Below are 12,595 nucleotides of genomic sequence, written 5' to 3' on the forward strand. Positions count from 1 at the left end.
TTGAATCACGAGAATAAAGTAGTATTTTATGAGAACTCCAACATGAAAAATAACAAAAAAATTAAAATGAGGAATGTTGAGCATCTAGTGAAATTATACTTTAGTGTAGGTTTTACAGATAATATTTAATAGTAATACCAATTTTTTTTTTTTTTTATCAGTTGCAGGACTTTGAAATGATGAGCCAACAACTCAGTCCATTACAAAAAGGAACCACATGGACTGAACTGATCACAACAGATTTTGATAACTTTATCAAAGCTTTTTTCTTATTAAAACAATTTTTTTCTCTTAATATTCAGATGTTTTGTCTGGTAAAACTGCACTTTCTTGTAACTAAGCTAAAATCCTCACAGCCTGGCCCTAAATCCCCCTCGTAAAACTCACAGAAGGGATAATCAAAGAAAAGGCCACTTTTTGAAAATGTTTTCTGTCATTTGTAATTTGGTTTTTAGAGCAAAACAGAGAGAAAAAAAAGTTGATTAAAATTTGAAATCAGATCGGATATGATCATAGAAGAGATTTCATTTTTAAGCTGCATCGCTCAGCCCTGGGCTTAGTTTCTGATCTACAGCTGGAAGGGTCCGGAGAAGAAGTTGTCCATTCTCTGGTCCTCGCTGACGCCCACCATCCCACCGGCTTCATGAACCTTGAGGTGACCGTTGAGCGAGCGCCTGGCCTGGAAGCTCTTCCCGCAGACCCTGCACTCGTACGGCTTCTCCCCGGTGTGGACCAGGATGTGCCTCTTCAGGTCCACGTCCTGCATGAAGCCCTTCCCGCACACCTGGCACAGGAAGCGCCTCTCCTTGTTGTGGAAGCGGATGTGCGTGTCCAGGCTGTTCTTCTGGGTGAAGCCCTTCCCGCAGATGCTGCAGGAGAAAGCGCGCTCGCCCGTGTGGATCTTCAGGTGCATCTTCAGGTTGCCGATCTGGTTGAAGGCCTTGTCGCAGAAGCTGCAGCTGAAGGGTTTCTCCCCGGTGTGAATCCTCAGGTGCATCAGCAGCGCCGATCGGCCGGGGAAGGATTTCCCGCAGGTTTCGCAGGTCCTGGCGGCGACCCGGTGGAAGCGCAGGTGAGCGTTGAGGCTGTCGATGGAGTCGCACAGATTCCCACAAACGCCGCAGCAGCAGTTGGGCTCCTGCGCGTGAGACCCAGCATGCCTGACTAGCAGGATCTTCCGGTCGAAAGCTTCCCCACACACCTTGCAGTTGGTCAGCACAGATGTGCGGCTTTTATTCGCTTTAGGGACGCTGTCCTCGTGATTGGTCGCCACGTGTTTCCGCAGGTCCTTCCGCTTGCTGAACTCCTGACTGCAGACGCTGCAGGAGAGGATGAGCGCGTTGTTGTGCTCCTCCGTGTGGCGCTCCAGTGACGTCATGTGGCAGAAGGCGCGAGGGCACTCTTTACATTTGAATGGTTTCTCCGCCGCGTGAACCAGCATGTGAGACATCAGGTTGCTTTTCTGCCGGAACAATCTGCCGCATTCGGGGCATTCATGCGGCTTCTCCCCGGTGTGGATGCGGAAGTGCAGCTCCTGCGCCCTGATGGAGGTGAACGTCTTCTCGCAGACGGAGCACTTTTTGGTGTTCTGCTGGTGAGCCTGCAGGTGAGCCATCAGGCCATCAGCAGAGTCTGAAAGCTCGCCGCAGAAGCCGCAGCGCCGGTCCGGATTGCTGCCGCAGACCCGCAGCGCGTGCTGCAGCAGGAAGCCTTTCCCCGGACAGAGGCGTCCGCAGACATGGCAGTTGAAACGCTCTGTAGGAGGAGTGCGTTTTCGCTTTTTCACAATGACTAAAGGTTCAAGACCAAGAAGTTCTCTCTTCTTTTTGCCCAAAGATCCGAGAGGTCGTCCTCGTTTCTTCTTCCCAGCAGATACGAGAGGAGGACTTCCTTCCATTTTCTCGATGGATCTGAAAGGCCGACCTCTCTTCTTTTTTCTTTTGCCCTCTGACCTGAGAGACTGACTCTCCGTCCAGTCGTCGTCGTCGTCGGTGCACGTAGAGGCCGCCAGGTGGTAGGATTCAGAGGAGGAGCGTGGCGACGACGGGCAGGAAGCATCGCTGACGTTCTCAGAATCGAGCGGATTCAGGTCCGTTGAGTCGAACTGGGCTGGCAGGCCGGAGTCGTCCAGGGTCACTATCTTCAGAAGGCCTGGAAACAAAAGTTGCATGTTTAGACTGAAGTTGTGTTTAGACTGAAGAGATTAACAGACTTAAAAAAGACACAGCTCTAAAAACTTGTGAGTGTTTATCTGACCTTTTCTAGAATCCAAATGTTTCATAAATTCTCCCCAAAAAGACTTTATTTCAAGTAGGGGTGGGTAATATGCACTTAAAGTTTTATCACAACATTTTGACACACTATTGCGATGTCAATAAATGTGAAAATAACTATTTTCTGCATCTTTTTTCAAGTAAGTATGACTGTATCTGTGTGTCACAGCATTCTTAACAAGTTACATCAATAAAAAAAAATATTCAACTAAATTCATGCTAGGAATCGGTCAAAAGTTTGGGTTGTTAAAAATGTGCTTTGTTATATTGTATTTGTAAAAATATGACAGTGTGCGCTCTTAGCAGCAAGCTATCTTTGACGGGTTTTTTTTTCCGGTTACCATGTCAACAAGAACTTAGGCAGTTAGGAGAAAGTAAACGGCTCGTAAATACTTTTTTGGTAGTAGGATAGCGTATTAATGCCATCGTAGACAGAAAAAAAAGGAGAAATACATTTCTGACAAAAAAGAAAAACTCAAAAATTATGAGATTAATTTCAGAAATTCTCTATTAAAAATAGGTAAATTTTTAAGCTCCAAAAGTCGAAAATGCGTTGAAAAAAATTCTGAAATGTTGAGCTAATCTCAGAAATGTTCTTTAAAAAACAAACAAACAAACAAACAAACGTATGAATTTCCGATTCTCAGGGTACTGTATTAGTTTCAGTAGTTTTATATTTAAAAAAAGGACATTGGGGAAAAAAATATCTTCTTAAAACCTATTTATTTGTATATTTCGGTATGTAAAATACCAGAATTTGCACACAATTTTATATTTTTGGCTGTTTGATGACAAATTTTAAACTATTAAATCAGATGCGTTGATTATTCAGTACTCAACTGACCTTTTTGAGTAAAGTTTTTTAATTCTGGAGTAACTTCTTAGACAGCGATTTTGTACTTTCACTTGAGTGAAAATATGTTGAATAAGTGCCAGTATTAGTTGAGAACATTCGTTTGGTACTAATTTCTATTTCAGGCGTCTTTATCGCACCTGTGTCTTCAGCTTCCTCTTCACTCTGATCTGCAGGGCTTTTATTGTGAAGTTGACCGGAACTGGACGAGTAAGCGCTGGCCGCAGCGGCTCCTGCGGCTTTAAAAGCCTCCGTTTGCTCCGATCGTTGCAGTCTGATTTCAGGTTTCAGCAGAGCATCCAGCTGCTTTCTCTGGAGGCATATCTCCTGCTCGGACTGCCGCAGTCTCTCCTCGTACTCCGCTAAAGTTTCCTTGAACAGTCCGAAGATTTCCTCCGCGGTAGCTGTTAGCCGCGCGGTTATCACTGCTCTCTGTGTCCGGAGTTTAACCGCTTTCTCCCCGTTTTCCAGCTGCTGTAGGACGTCCTCAGCGGCGGCGCTGATCCGCTGATGCACCGACATCCGCAGCAGCTGAATTGCGCTCATTCTGCCGCAGATTAGGCTCCCAAAGCCGCTAAAACACGAAAGAGGATGGGAGCATGTAAACACAATTTTTTTTAGGAAATCTGTGGAAAACGCTTCCGTTTAGTGAACGCGAGGCATAAAGAGGAAACAGCGACCTCTGCTGGTCAGGAGGAATATGTAAATAGCTGTTTTTATATTGGAAAAAACGTTTTATAAGCAACAAAATGAGAGATGTCTCCTTTGAACTCTTACTCTAAATTTATCCTAATTAATACACAATGAAATATAATAAACAAACAATACCCCCCAACTTTAAGTGATTTAGTCTGGAAATGTATCACAAGAAAATGTTGGAAAGAATGTAATGCATTTATAATTGGTATTGTTGACAAATTTCTGGTTTTCAGGGAAATATTGCACATCCAGGCAGAATACTGGCAATTATTCTTATTATATTTGGCAAGTTTCATATTCACCAATGTAAATTTCATAATTTCCACCCTTTTTGGCATTTTTGGTTAAGGTATTCAATATTTATCCACTATTTCCAAAGGTACAAACAAAAAAGCTGTAAATACACATTAATGTATTGTTTACAGTTTTATATGTATTTAAAAATGCAATGTAATATGTAACAACACGGTTCATTTAAAATAAGTGTTTGCGTTTGTCTATAAAGTAAATAAACACGAAAACGCAAAGCTTACATTTACTGTTATGGTGTAACAGCGACCCCTGCTGGATCGGTAGTGTCTGCTTTTGTCTCTATGTTTCAGAGATCGATCTGATTCCCCAGTTATTTACGTTTTTCTTCATCGTGATTCGACTCCCCATTTCTATTAACCATTGGTTGCAAGAAAATACCAACGTAAAGCCAATAATTACATCCATCCATCCTCTTACACCCTTGTCCCTCAGTGGGGTCGGGAGGGTTGCTGGTGCCCATCTCCAGCTGACGTTCCGGGCGAGAGGCGGGTCACCTTGGACAGGTCGCCAGTCTGTCGCAGGGCAACACAGAGACACACAGGACAAACAATCATGCACACACACACACACCTAGGGACAATTTAGACAGACCAATTAACCTATTAACCACAGTCCAAAAAATTAGTCATGATTTTGGACTGTGGAAGGAAGCCGGAGTACCCGGAGAAAGCCCACACTTGCACAGGGAGAACATGCAAACTCCATGCAGAAACCCGGACTGGGAATTGAACCCAGAACCTTCTTGCTGCAAGGCAACAGCTCTACCAACTGCGCCACTGTGCAGCCCGCCAATAATTACAACTGCCATCAAAATTTGACCAAACCGTTTTTATTTATTTTTAAATTTCACACAGTTTTAGCAGAAGTAACTCAAGATAAAAGACAATCCAGCATCACCACATCATTATACAACTTCAAATTAAAGTTCTGCAAAATAAAAGTTTTCACTTAAATTCAAACAAAAAGAGAAAAATACATTGAAGTTGCAGAAAAATAAAAACACAAAAAGCTACTCAGTCAAAACAATGAGGGGAAAACACAAAAACAATTTTAATGCATTAAACTATGTCAAAAGTTTAAATTGTGATTACAGCAATGAAACGTTTATAAGTGAACAATAGTCACGTTTTTGATCCTCATTATTTTTCAAAACAAAAAAATACTGGAGAGAAAAAAAGAATCAAGTTTAAATTATTTTACAAGGTTCCTGTACAATAATAAACAATTCAGGAGATTTTTATCAGCTGGAGAAAATATTTTTCCTTGATCTTTTCATCGCTGATTGTTTTGGTTTGAGGCCCAAACTGTTGAAAGAAACTGATAAAAAAAAACAAAAAAAAAACTCAAATTTATGTCCAGGAAATAATTAATTTTGAAATATGAAATTTGTAGAAAACATTCTCCTTAAAGCACAACAAGGATTAAATTTGATTAAAACAGATAAAAATACATTTTTAAAATTAGTTTGCATCATATTTTGTAAGAGAAACAGTTATTTTTGGATATTTTTAGGAATGGAGACGAGTAATAATAACTGTTAATTAAGATACAATAATAAACAATGTAATTCAAAAATTAATCACTACAAATGAGATCTAAAGTTTTCTCTGTATTTTGAAAATTGCTTTCAGGATTTAATTTTTAGTGTTTTGATGTCAACAAAATTAGTAGCAATAATTATTCTGTCAGCTTTAATAAAACTTTCAATTAATTTATAAATAACTCCAGTCATCCGCTAATAGTTACTTAATATTATAGGAATAGTGTAGTTATTTTACTGGTTTTCTGTTCAAAATGTTCTGATATTTTCTGCCCTATTTCTGGAAAAATTACAATAAAAAAATGTTTATTATGAAAGTAAAGATGACACAAGTCGACTCTTCGCTTTTTCTGAAAATCTACAAATCCAGTTAAATCCTCCAAGTTCAGGACGGAGTTAATTGTACAAATTAAACCCAAATGTGAAAGATTTACAGCAGATCACCTGAAAGTAAAATCTTTGAATAAAGTCAGCATTAAAAATCTGTAGGATATCTAAATAACTTCAGGAAGATGAGAAAAGGAATGTTTTTAAAGTTTTTTTCTAAATAGTTTGTAAATCTTTAAAAGCAGATTTAAATGATCTGAAACCACTATGACAGTCCTAGTTTGGTCTGAAACGATTGAATTAAACTATGGAATTAATTAGTCTGTTTTGAAACGGGGATTACATGCAGAAAGGATTCAGTTCAGCTGTTATAAATGTGTTTTTACTCAGAGTTTCTGCTTTCGGAGTGAAGCTGACCTTTACAGAAAGCATCGGAAACAGGAAGCTTTGCCTCTTAATGTCAGAGTAAACTTCCTGTTTTGTCCCATTTTTCCTATATCAGACAGGAAGGAGCCGAGTCGTTTATGTACAAACAGCAGCAGATCACAGCTGAGTGAACTGAGGTTGGACCTCCGCCTCCTGCTGCTTCATGTGTGACATCACAGCCGGGTCCTTGGCGGCCTGCTCCCCCGCGTGGACCTTCATGTGCGACTCCAGCGAGCGCTTCTCCTGGTAGCTCTTTCCGCAGGCGTGGCAGCTGAAGGGTTTCTCGCCGGTGTGCGTCAGCATGTGCCTCTTCAGGTCGATCTTCTGCACGAAGCCCTTCCTGCACACCTGGCAGACGAACGCCTTGTCCTTCTTGTGGAAGCGCTCGTGCGTCTCCAGCGAGATTTTCTGGCGGAAGGTTTTCCCGCAGAGGCTGCAGATAAACGGCTTCTCGCCCGTGTGGATCCTCATGTGGGAGTCCAGGTTGCCGATCTGCCTGAAGGTTTTGCCGCAGACCTTGCAGGGGAACGGCTTCTCCCCCGTGTGGATCCTCTTGTGCACGTCCAGATGTTGGCTCATGGTGAACGTCTTATCGCAGGTTTCGCAGGTGTAAATCCGGGGCTTCCCGCCGGTGTGGCTCTTGATGTGCCGCTTGAGGACGGTGCTTTCGATGAAAGTCTTCCCACAAAACTCGCAGATGTACGGCCTCTCGCCGGCGTGCAGCTTCAGGTGTCTCTCCAGGGAGCTCTTCCTGGGGAAGTCCTTGCAGCAGTCTTTACACCTGAAAGGTTTTTGCCCGGAGTGCGTCCTCATGTGGATCTCCATGTCCCTGAAATTGTCTCCGCAGATGTCGCAGGCTTTGTTCATTTCTCTGTGACTTTGGATGTGGAGCTGCAGGCTCTCAGATGACTCGGCCCGCTCTCCACAGACGCCACACAGGAGGTCGGGGTGATTTAAATGCGTCTCTGTGTGTCGCAGTAAGTTCCCTTTATTGTGGAAAGCGTTCCCGCAGACCTTACAGAAGTGAGAAGGAGTCAGACTCGGCTTTCTGCGTTTGCTCCTGTCGGTCGGCTGGTTGTGGCTCTGGGTGTGTCTCCTGAGGTCAGAGGTCGTTAGGAAGTCTGCTCCACAGACTTTGCAGGTGAACGCCGTCTGTTCACCGTCGCTCTTTATGTCTTGCTCTGGTGAAACACTGTGGACGAAGTCTTCAGAGAGCTTTTCTTCCACGTGGGTTTGCAGGTGAGTCATCATGTTGCCCTTCTGGCTGAAGCCTTTGCCGCAGTGGCGGCAGCTGAACGGTTTCTCACCGGTGTGCAGCCGCATGTGCGTCTCCTTAGCTCGGATCGAGGGGAACTTTTTGCCGCAGAAGTCGCAGGTCCTGCAGCTGTCGCGATGCATCTGAAGATGTCGTTTCAGGTCGGCGCTGGACTCCAAACGTTCCCCACACACACCGCACCGACTCTCCACTTCCTTGCCGTGTTTCTCCACGTGTTTGATCAAAAAGCCTTTCGTGTCGAAGGATTTCCCACAAACTTTGCAGCTGGGAGATGTTTCATCTGCTGCAACCGTATCATCCTCTTCCTCCTCAGCTGCCGTGTCATCGTCTGGAAAAGCCGCTTGCTGGTCGAGTCTGGAAGTGGAACCAGATGGTCTTTGGAAAGGCTGACTCCTAACACCAACAGACACACACAGTTCTGCAAAGACAATAAACAACAAATTCATTTGCTGCTGATAATACAAACTGCAACTGACAATAATAAAAACACAAAACCTTACCTAGCATGTAGGTTCAGTTTCTATTGTAAATATCTTAGAACTCTTGAAATAAGACAAAAGTAACTCACAGGTGACTTTTCAGAAAGATATACAAGCTTGTTTTAAAAATAAATCATCAAAATTGATGAAATAGTTTTAGTTCTACTGTCAGACTGTTTCACTTATAACTTGGGAAACATGAAATTATCATGTAACACACAAATGAAACACACTGATGTTTGTGATTATAAATGGGACAAAAATGTGAAAACTTTAAAACATATTAATACTTGTGCTTTATTAGTGTCAGGTGACTGATTTTCCGCTTTTTTGCACAAAAACACAATATTATGATCACATAATAAGCAGTAAGAAAACATGATTAAACCAACAAAAACTTATGAACTTAGGGTAAATACAAAACTAAAGCTAAAAACAATATTAGAAAAACTGGTATGTTGGAGATAACTAACCCTAAACAATATAATTAAATCGTTTTCTGTATTTCTACGTATGCTACTGTCTTACATGTTTTTGTAATGACAATAAATGATATTATTATTATTATTATTATTATTATTATTATTATTATTATCTGCTTGTTTATTACACCTATATTGCCCCCATCCAGGGTTACAACCTTAAATCGATCTATTAATATTTTGCATATCGCTGAAAGCTCCACTTATAGAAGGTGGATCATGTTTTTAGGAGTTTAATATGGTTTTTCTGGTTGTAATTTACTACAGGTGAGCTCACGGACCTTTAGACTGCTCTCTGCGGCCTCCTCTCCGCCTCTCTCCCGGCTCCAGAGTCCCTCTTTCGGCCGCTCTGCTCGCTTCGAACGTGGTGAGGATGGAGTCCACGGCCGCTGCGATCCGCTTCATCAGCAGCGCCCGCAGCTCCTCCAGCTCCGCCTGGCCGCTCTCCTCCAGCAGGCCGAGGACCCCCGAGGCTACCGCCGCCAGCTGCTGCTCCACACAGGCCCTCAGGCTGCCGCTCTCTGGCCGCTTTTTGGACATTTTAAAGAGGTTTTTAAACACAACAAAAGGGCGAAATGTAAACAGAACGAAGAACTTCCGGCGCGGGCGTGACGTCATCTAGAGGGCGACAAGGAAACAGTTCAACCGACTGATGAGTTGGCTGTTCATCTGCCGAAATAGTACGTTATTATGCAAGTTTAGCGATGCATTGTAATATTTTATCTTTTAATTTACTCGCTTGTCTAAATACGGTTTTTATTTTTTGGTTGTTACTTGAGTTCAAACACGAAGCTGAAGTTGGTTTCCGGTTCGGGAAATGTCTAAAGGGCGATTCCAGCTAATTTTTCACTACCTTCAAGATATTTAATCAATTCTAGTTTAAAAAAACTACCAAACATTGACACTTCAACCCTGGACTAGATTATTTTTCAACTAATAGCAGAATATTTAAAACCATGTTTGTGATTTGTGAAACTTTCAATTTCATCCCTTTTTTGTGTGTGGATCACATTAGAACTACTCTAATTCCAAAGCCACAACACCTAGACTCTTCAAACCTGGACTGGATTATTCTGCTCTAATAGCAGAATATATAAAACGATGTATGGAATTTGTGAAACTTCCCTAAAGTTCAGATTACTATTCACACCCGTTCCATGCACTTTTTTTTTTCAAATTTAAATTAAATTCTAATTCAAAACCACTTTATTAATCCCAAAGGGAAACTAAATATTGATGTAACTCATTAATTCTTCAAAAAGTTATTGTAGATGGTGATGGCTGTTGGAAGGGAAGCTCTTCTGTAGCGGTCTGTGTTGCACTGAATCTGAAAATGCCTCTGACTGAAGACACTCTGCCTTCCCAAGATGGTCTCGTGATAGTGGGTTTGCTGAAGCAGGTGTATGATGGCATCATCAACTCCAACTCCACTGCAAGAAGCAAACTGCAGAGGGTCTTGATATCCTTGTCTGCTTATTCAGGTGGGCCGACAGGAGTCTCTCCATGACCTTCATGTTGTGCCGTGTCAGGGCTACAGGTCTGTAGTCGCTGATGACTGATGGGTAATATTCTGCTGTTAGAGCAGAATAATCCAGTCCAGGTTTGAAGTGTCCAAGTTTTATAGTTTTTTAATTAGAGTAGATTAAATATACTGAAGGTGGTGAAACATTAGGTGGAATCGCCCTTTAGACATTTCCCAAATCAGAAGCTGGAATCAGAAACCAATTTCATCTTCGTAGTTCAAAACCTGAACCAAATTTCCTTAGGAAAATGTTGAGTTTTGTTTTTATTTAATCATGTGAACAGCGACATACAGTTAAAAACATAACCTTACTTTTCTTAATACTTAAGAATATCCTCTGGTAAATTCGGCATATTATTTAAAAAGGTTGTTTCTAGTAAGCACTGGGAGAAGGCAGACAAACTCTCACAGATTATCTGGCACAACATTGTGACAGCTTCAAAAAGTATCTAAAATATATTTTTAATAAATACTGACATTAAGTATGACATTAGAGCTTTGTGGATCTTTCTGTGTTTTAGATCTTAAAGCGTCAGCTGGGAACAGAACCCTCCTTGGCGTAGCGATGTCTCAGCAGCAGCAGCAGAAGAAGAAGAAGAAGAAGACAGGCATTCCTGATCGGTGGCTGGACTACCGTCCCGTCGGATCGAGGATACCAGGAACCAGGTTCATTCCTTTCAAGGTTCCTTTAAAAGCCGCCCTGAACTGCCAACTTCCCGCCTCCCAGTCCTTTGATCTATGGGACCTGCTGGACTCGGTGCGACGGCAGAACCAGGAGCTCGGTCTGATCATCGACCTTACCTTTACGACCAGGTACTACTCAGTGTCAGACATCCCGCAGTGCTGCGCCTACATCAAGATCCCCACCGAGGGTCACCGCGTTCCAAACGACGGAGCCATCCTGAGCTTCAAGCGCGCGGTGAGGCACTTCCTGAGTCAGAACCAGGACAACAGCAGGCTAATCGGAGTCCACTGCACCCACGGGCTGAACCGCACCGGCTACCTGATCTGCAGGTACCTGATCGATGTGGATGGGTTGGATGCCGCCGCGGCTCTGCAGCTCTTCAACTCCAGCAGAGGTCACCACATCGAGAGGAAGAACTACATCCAAGACCTCCAGCGCGCCACCAAGAGGAGCAACAGAGGCATCGATGAGCCGGAGAGAAACCCGATCATGGGGCTCGCCGGGGGGAAAAAACCTGCGAAGCTCATAAAGCACAAGGAGAAGGTGGAGAGCAACACCACGGCACAGCATGTCAAAGCTTCTGGTGATGAGTCAGTAGAAAATCAGCAGCCCAAAGACAAACAGCAGAGTCAGAAACAAACCAAACACAGAGCCCGACGTCGCTACAAGACCAGGGACAAGAAGTCTGCTCATGGGTCAGCGCAGGGTCACGACCCCGCCTCCTGAACCGAGGCGCCACAGCCGAGGTCACGCTAATCAGCTTAGACTGAAACAAACTTTAGCTTCTTTTACAGTTTCTGAGCAATTGTTTGTTTCCTGCATCAGAAACACAAAAATTAATTTAAAAGCTAATAAGCGATTCCCGCAGATAAAACCGAACATAACTCTCTGATTCTGGAGCGTTTAGATCGGATGATTACCGTATTTTCCAGACTACAGAGCGCACCTCACTGTAAGCCGCATCTACAAAGCTTTTTAAAAAAACTGGAAAAGTACAAATATAAGCCGCTGGTATCTCCGCCGCTGTCGGTTCTTCACAAGGAAGCAGCAGAGGGAGCGTCCTGAATAAACCTGCTATTAAGGACGCATCCCTCCGTCTCCAACACCGAACCATGGATCCGTTCACGCCGAGTTTACGTGCAGCGGCTCTATGTACTGCCAGATCGACGGCCTTCAACTTAAAGCTGCATCATATGAGCTTCTACGTGTTTCCATGATGAGGGGGTTTGAGTTTGACAACATTTCTCTGTCCTGCCTGCTGCTAGCATGTGCTTGTTCTAAATGAAAATTAGCGCTTTCCAATTTTGACTTCAAATGATTCCTGCTAAAGCGCCCCCTGGTGGTTGAACAGAAATACACAGAAAAGTCGCACCGGGTTATAAGCCGCATGGTTCAAAGTGTGGGAAAAAAGTAACGGCTTATAGTCCAAAAAATACAGCAGTTATTATTTATTCCCATTGACAGCTGCATTTATTTACTGCAGCATCTCCACCGCCCTGATTATAACTATTAATCATTCTAACTCATTATTGTACAAAAAATCTGTTTTAAAAGATAATTTTCTTTACATTTTAAATTTTTGTGGATTGAATTTTGAATAAAGTTTGGCATATGAAAAAAGTTTTTTTTTCTCATTTTAATAAAAGTTTTAACTGGATTTCTCAGTTTGAGGAAAGTTTCAATTCAATAATCTTGGAGCCACTTCAACTGGTACAAAAGTT

General features: G+C 42.7%; 3 protein-coding genes across 4 annotated transcripts; 1 reads left to right on the top strand and 2 right to left on the bottom strand.

Annotated features, from left to right (window-relative positions):
• Positions 1–505: 505 nt before the first annotated feature.
• Positions 506–3,822, bottom strand: LOC108166696 (uncharacterized). The gene is made up of 2 exons (XM_017307404.2): positions 3,267–3,822; positions 506–2,151 (listed from the first exon to the last, which is right to left on the bottom strand). Exons 1-2 carry the CDS (start codon positions 3,670–3,672, stop codon positions 569–571), a joined length of 1,989 nt encoding a protein of 662 aa, XP_017162893.1. The 5' UTR covers positions 3,673–3,822; the 3' UTR covers positions 506–568.
• Positions 3,823–4,950: 1,128 nt separating this feature from the next.
• LOC108166697 (uncharacterized) lies at positions 4,951–9,312 on the bottom strand. Its single transcript, XM_017307405.2, has 2 exons — positions 8,949–9,312; positions 4,951–8,124 (listed from the first exon to the last, which is right to left on the bottom strand). The coding sequence occupies exons 1-2, from the start codon at positions 9,283–9,285 to the stop codon at positions 6,548–6,550; spliced, it is 1,914 nt and encodes a 637-aa protein (XP_017162894.1). The 5' UTR covers positions 9,286–9,312; the 3' UTR covers positions 4,951–6,547.
• On the top strand, positions 9,248–12,531 carry LOC103472567 (RNA/RNP complex-1-interacting phosphatase-like). 2 transcript variants are annotated; one of them, XM_081612542.1, is made up of 3 exons: positions 9,266–9,347; positions 9,930–10,148; positions 10,711–12,531. In XM_081612542.1, exons 1-3 carry the CDS (start codon positions 9,320–9,322, stop codon positions 11,598–11,600), a joined length of 1,137 nt encoding a protein of 378 aa, XP_081468668.1. In that variant the 5' UTR covers positions 9,266–9,319; the 3' UTR covers positions 11,601–12,531. The 2 variants fall into 2 exon arrangements, with proteins under 2 accessions (XP_008420504.1, XP_081468668.1); XM_008422282.3 differs by lacking the exon at positions 9,930–10,148 and having other exon boundaries at positions 9,248–9,347.
• Positions 12,532–12,595: the final 64 nt, after the last annotated feature.

This window comes from Poecilia reticulata, chromosome 11 (genome assembly GCF_904066995.2).
Source record: "Poecilia reticulata chromosome 11, P_reticulata-male-v2, whole genome shotgun sequence".
In the NCBI taxonomy this organism is placed as follows: Eukaryota; Metazoa; Chordata; class Actinopteri; order Cyprinodontiformes; family Poeciliidae; genus Poecilia; species Poecilia reticulata.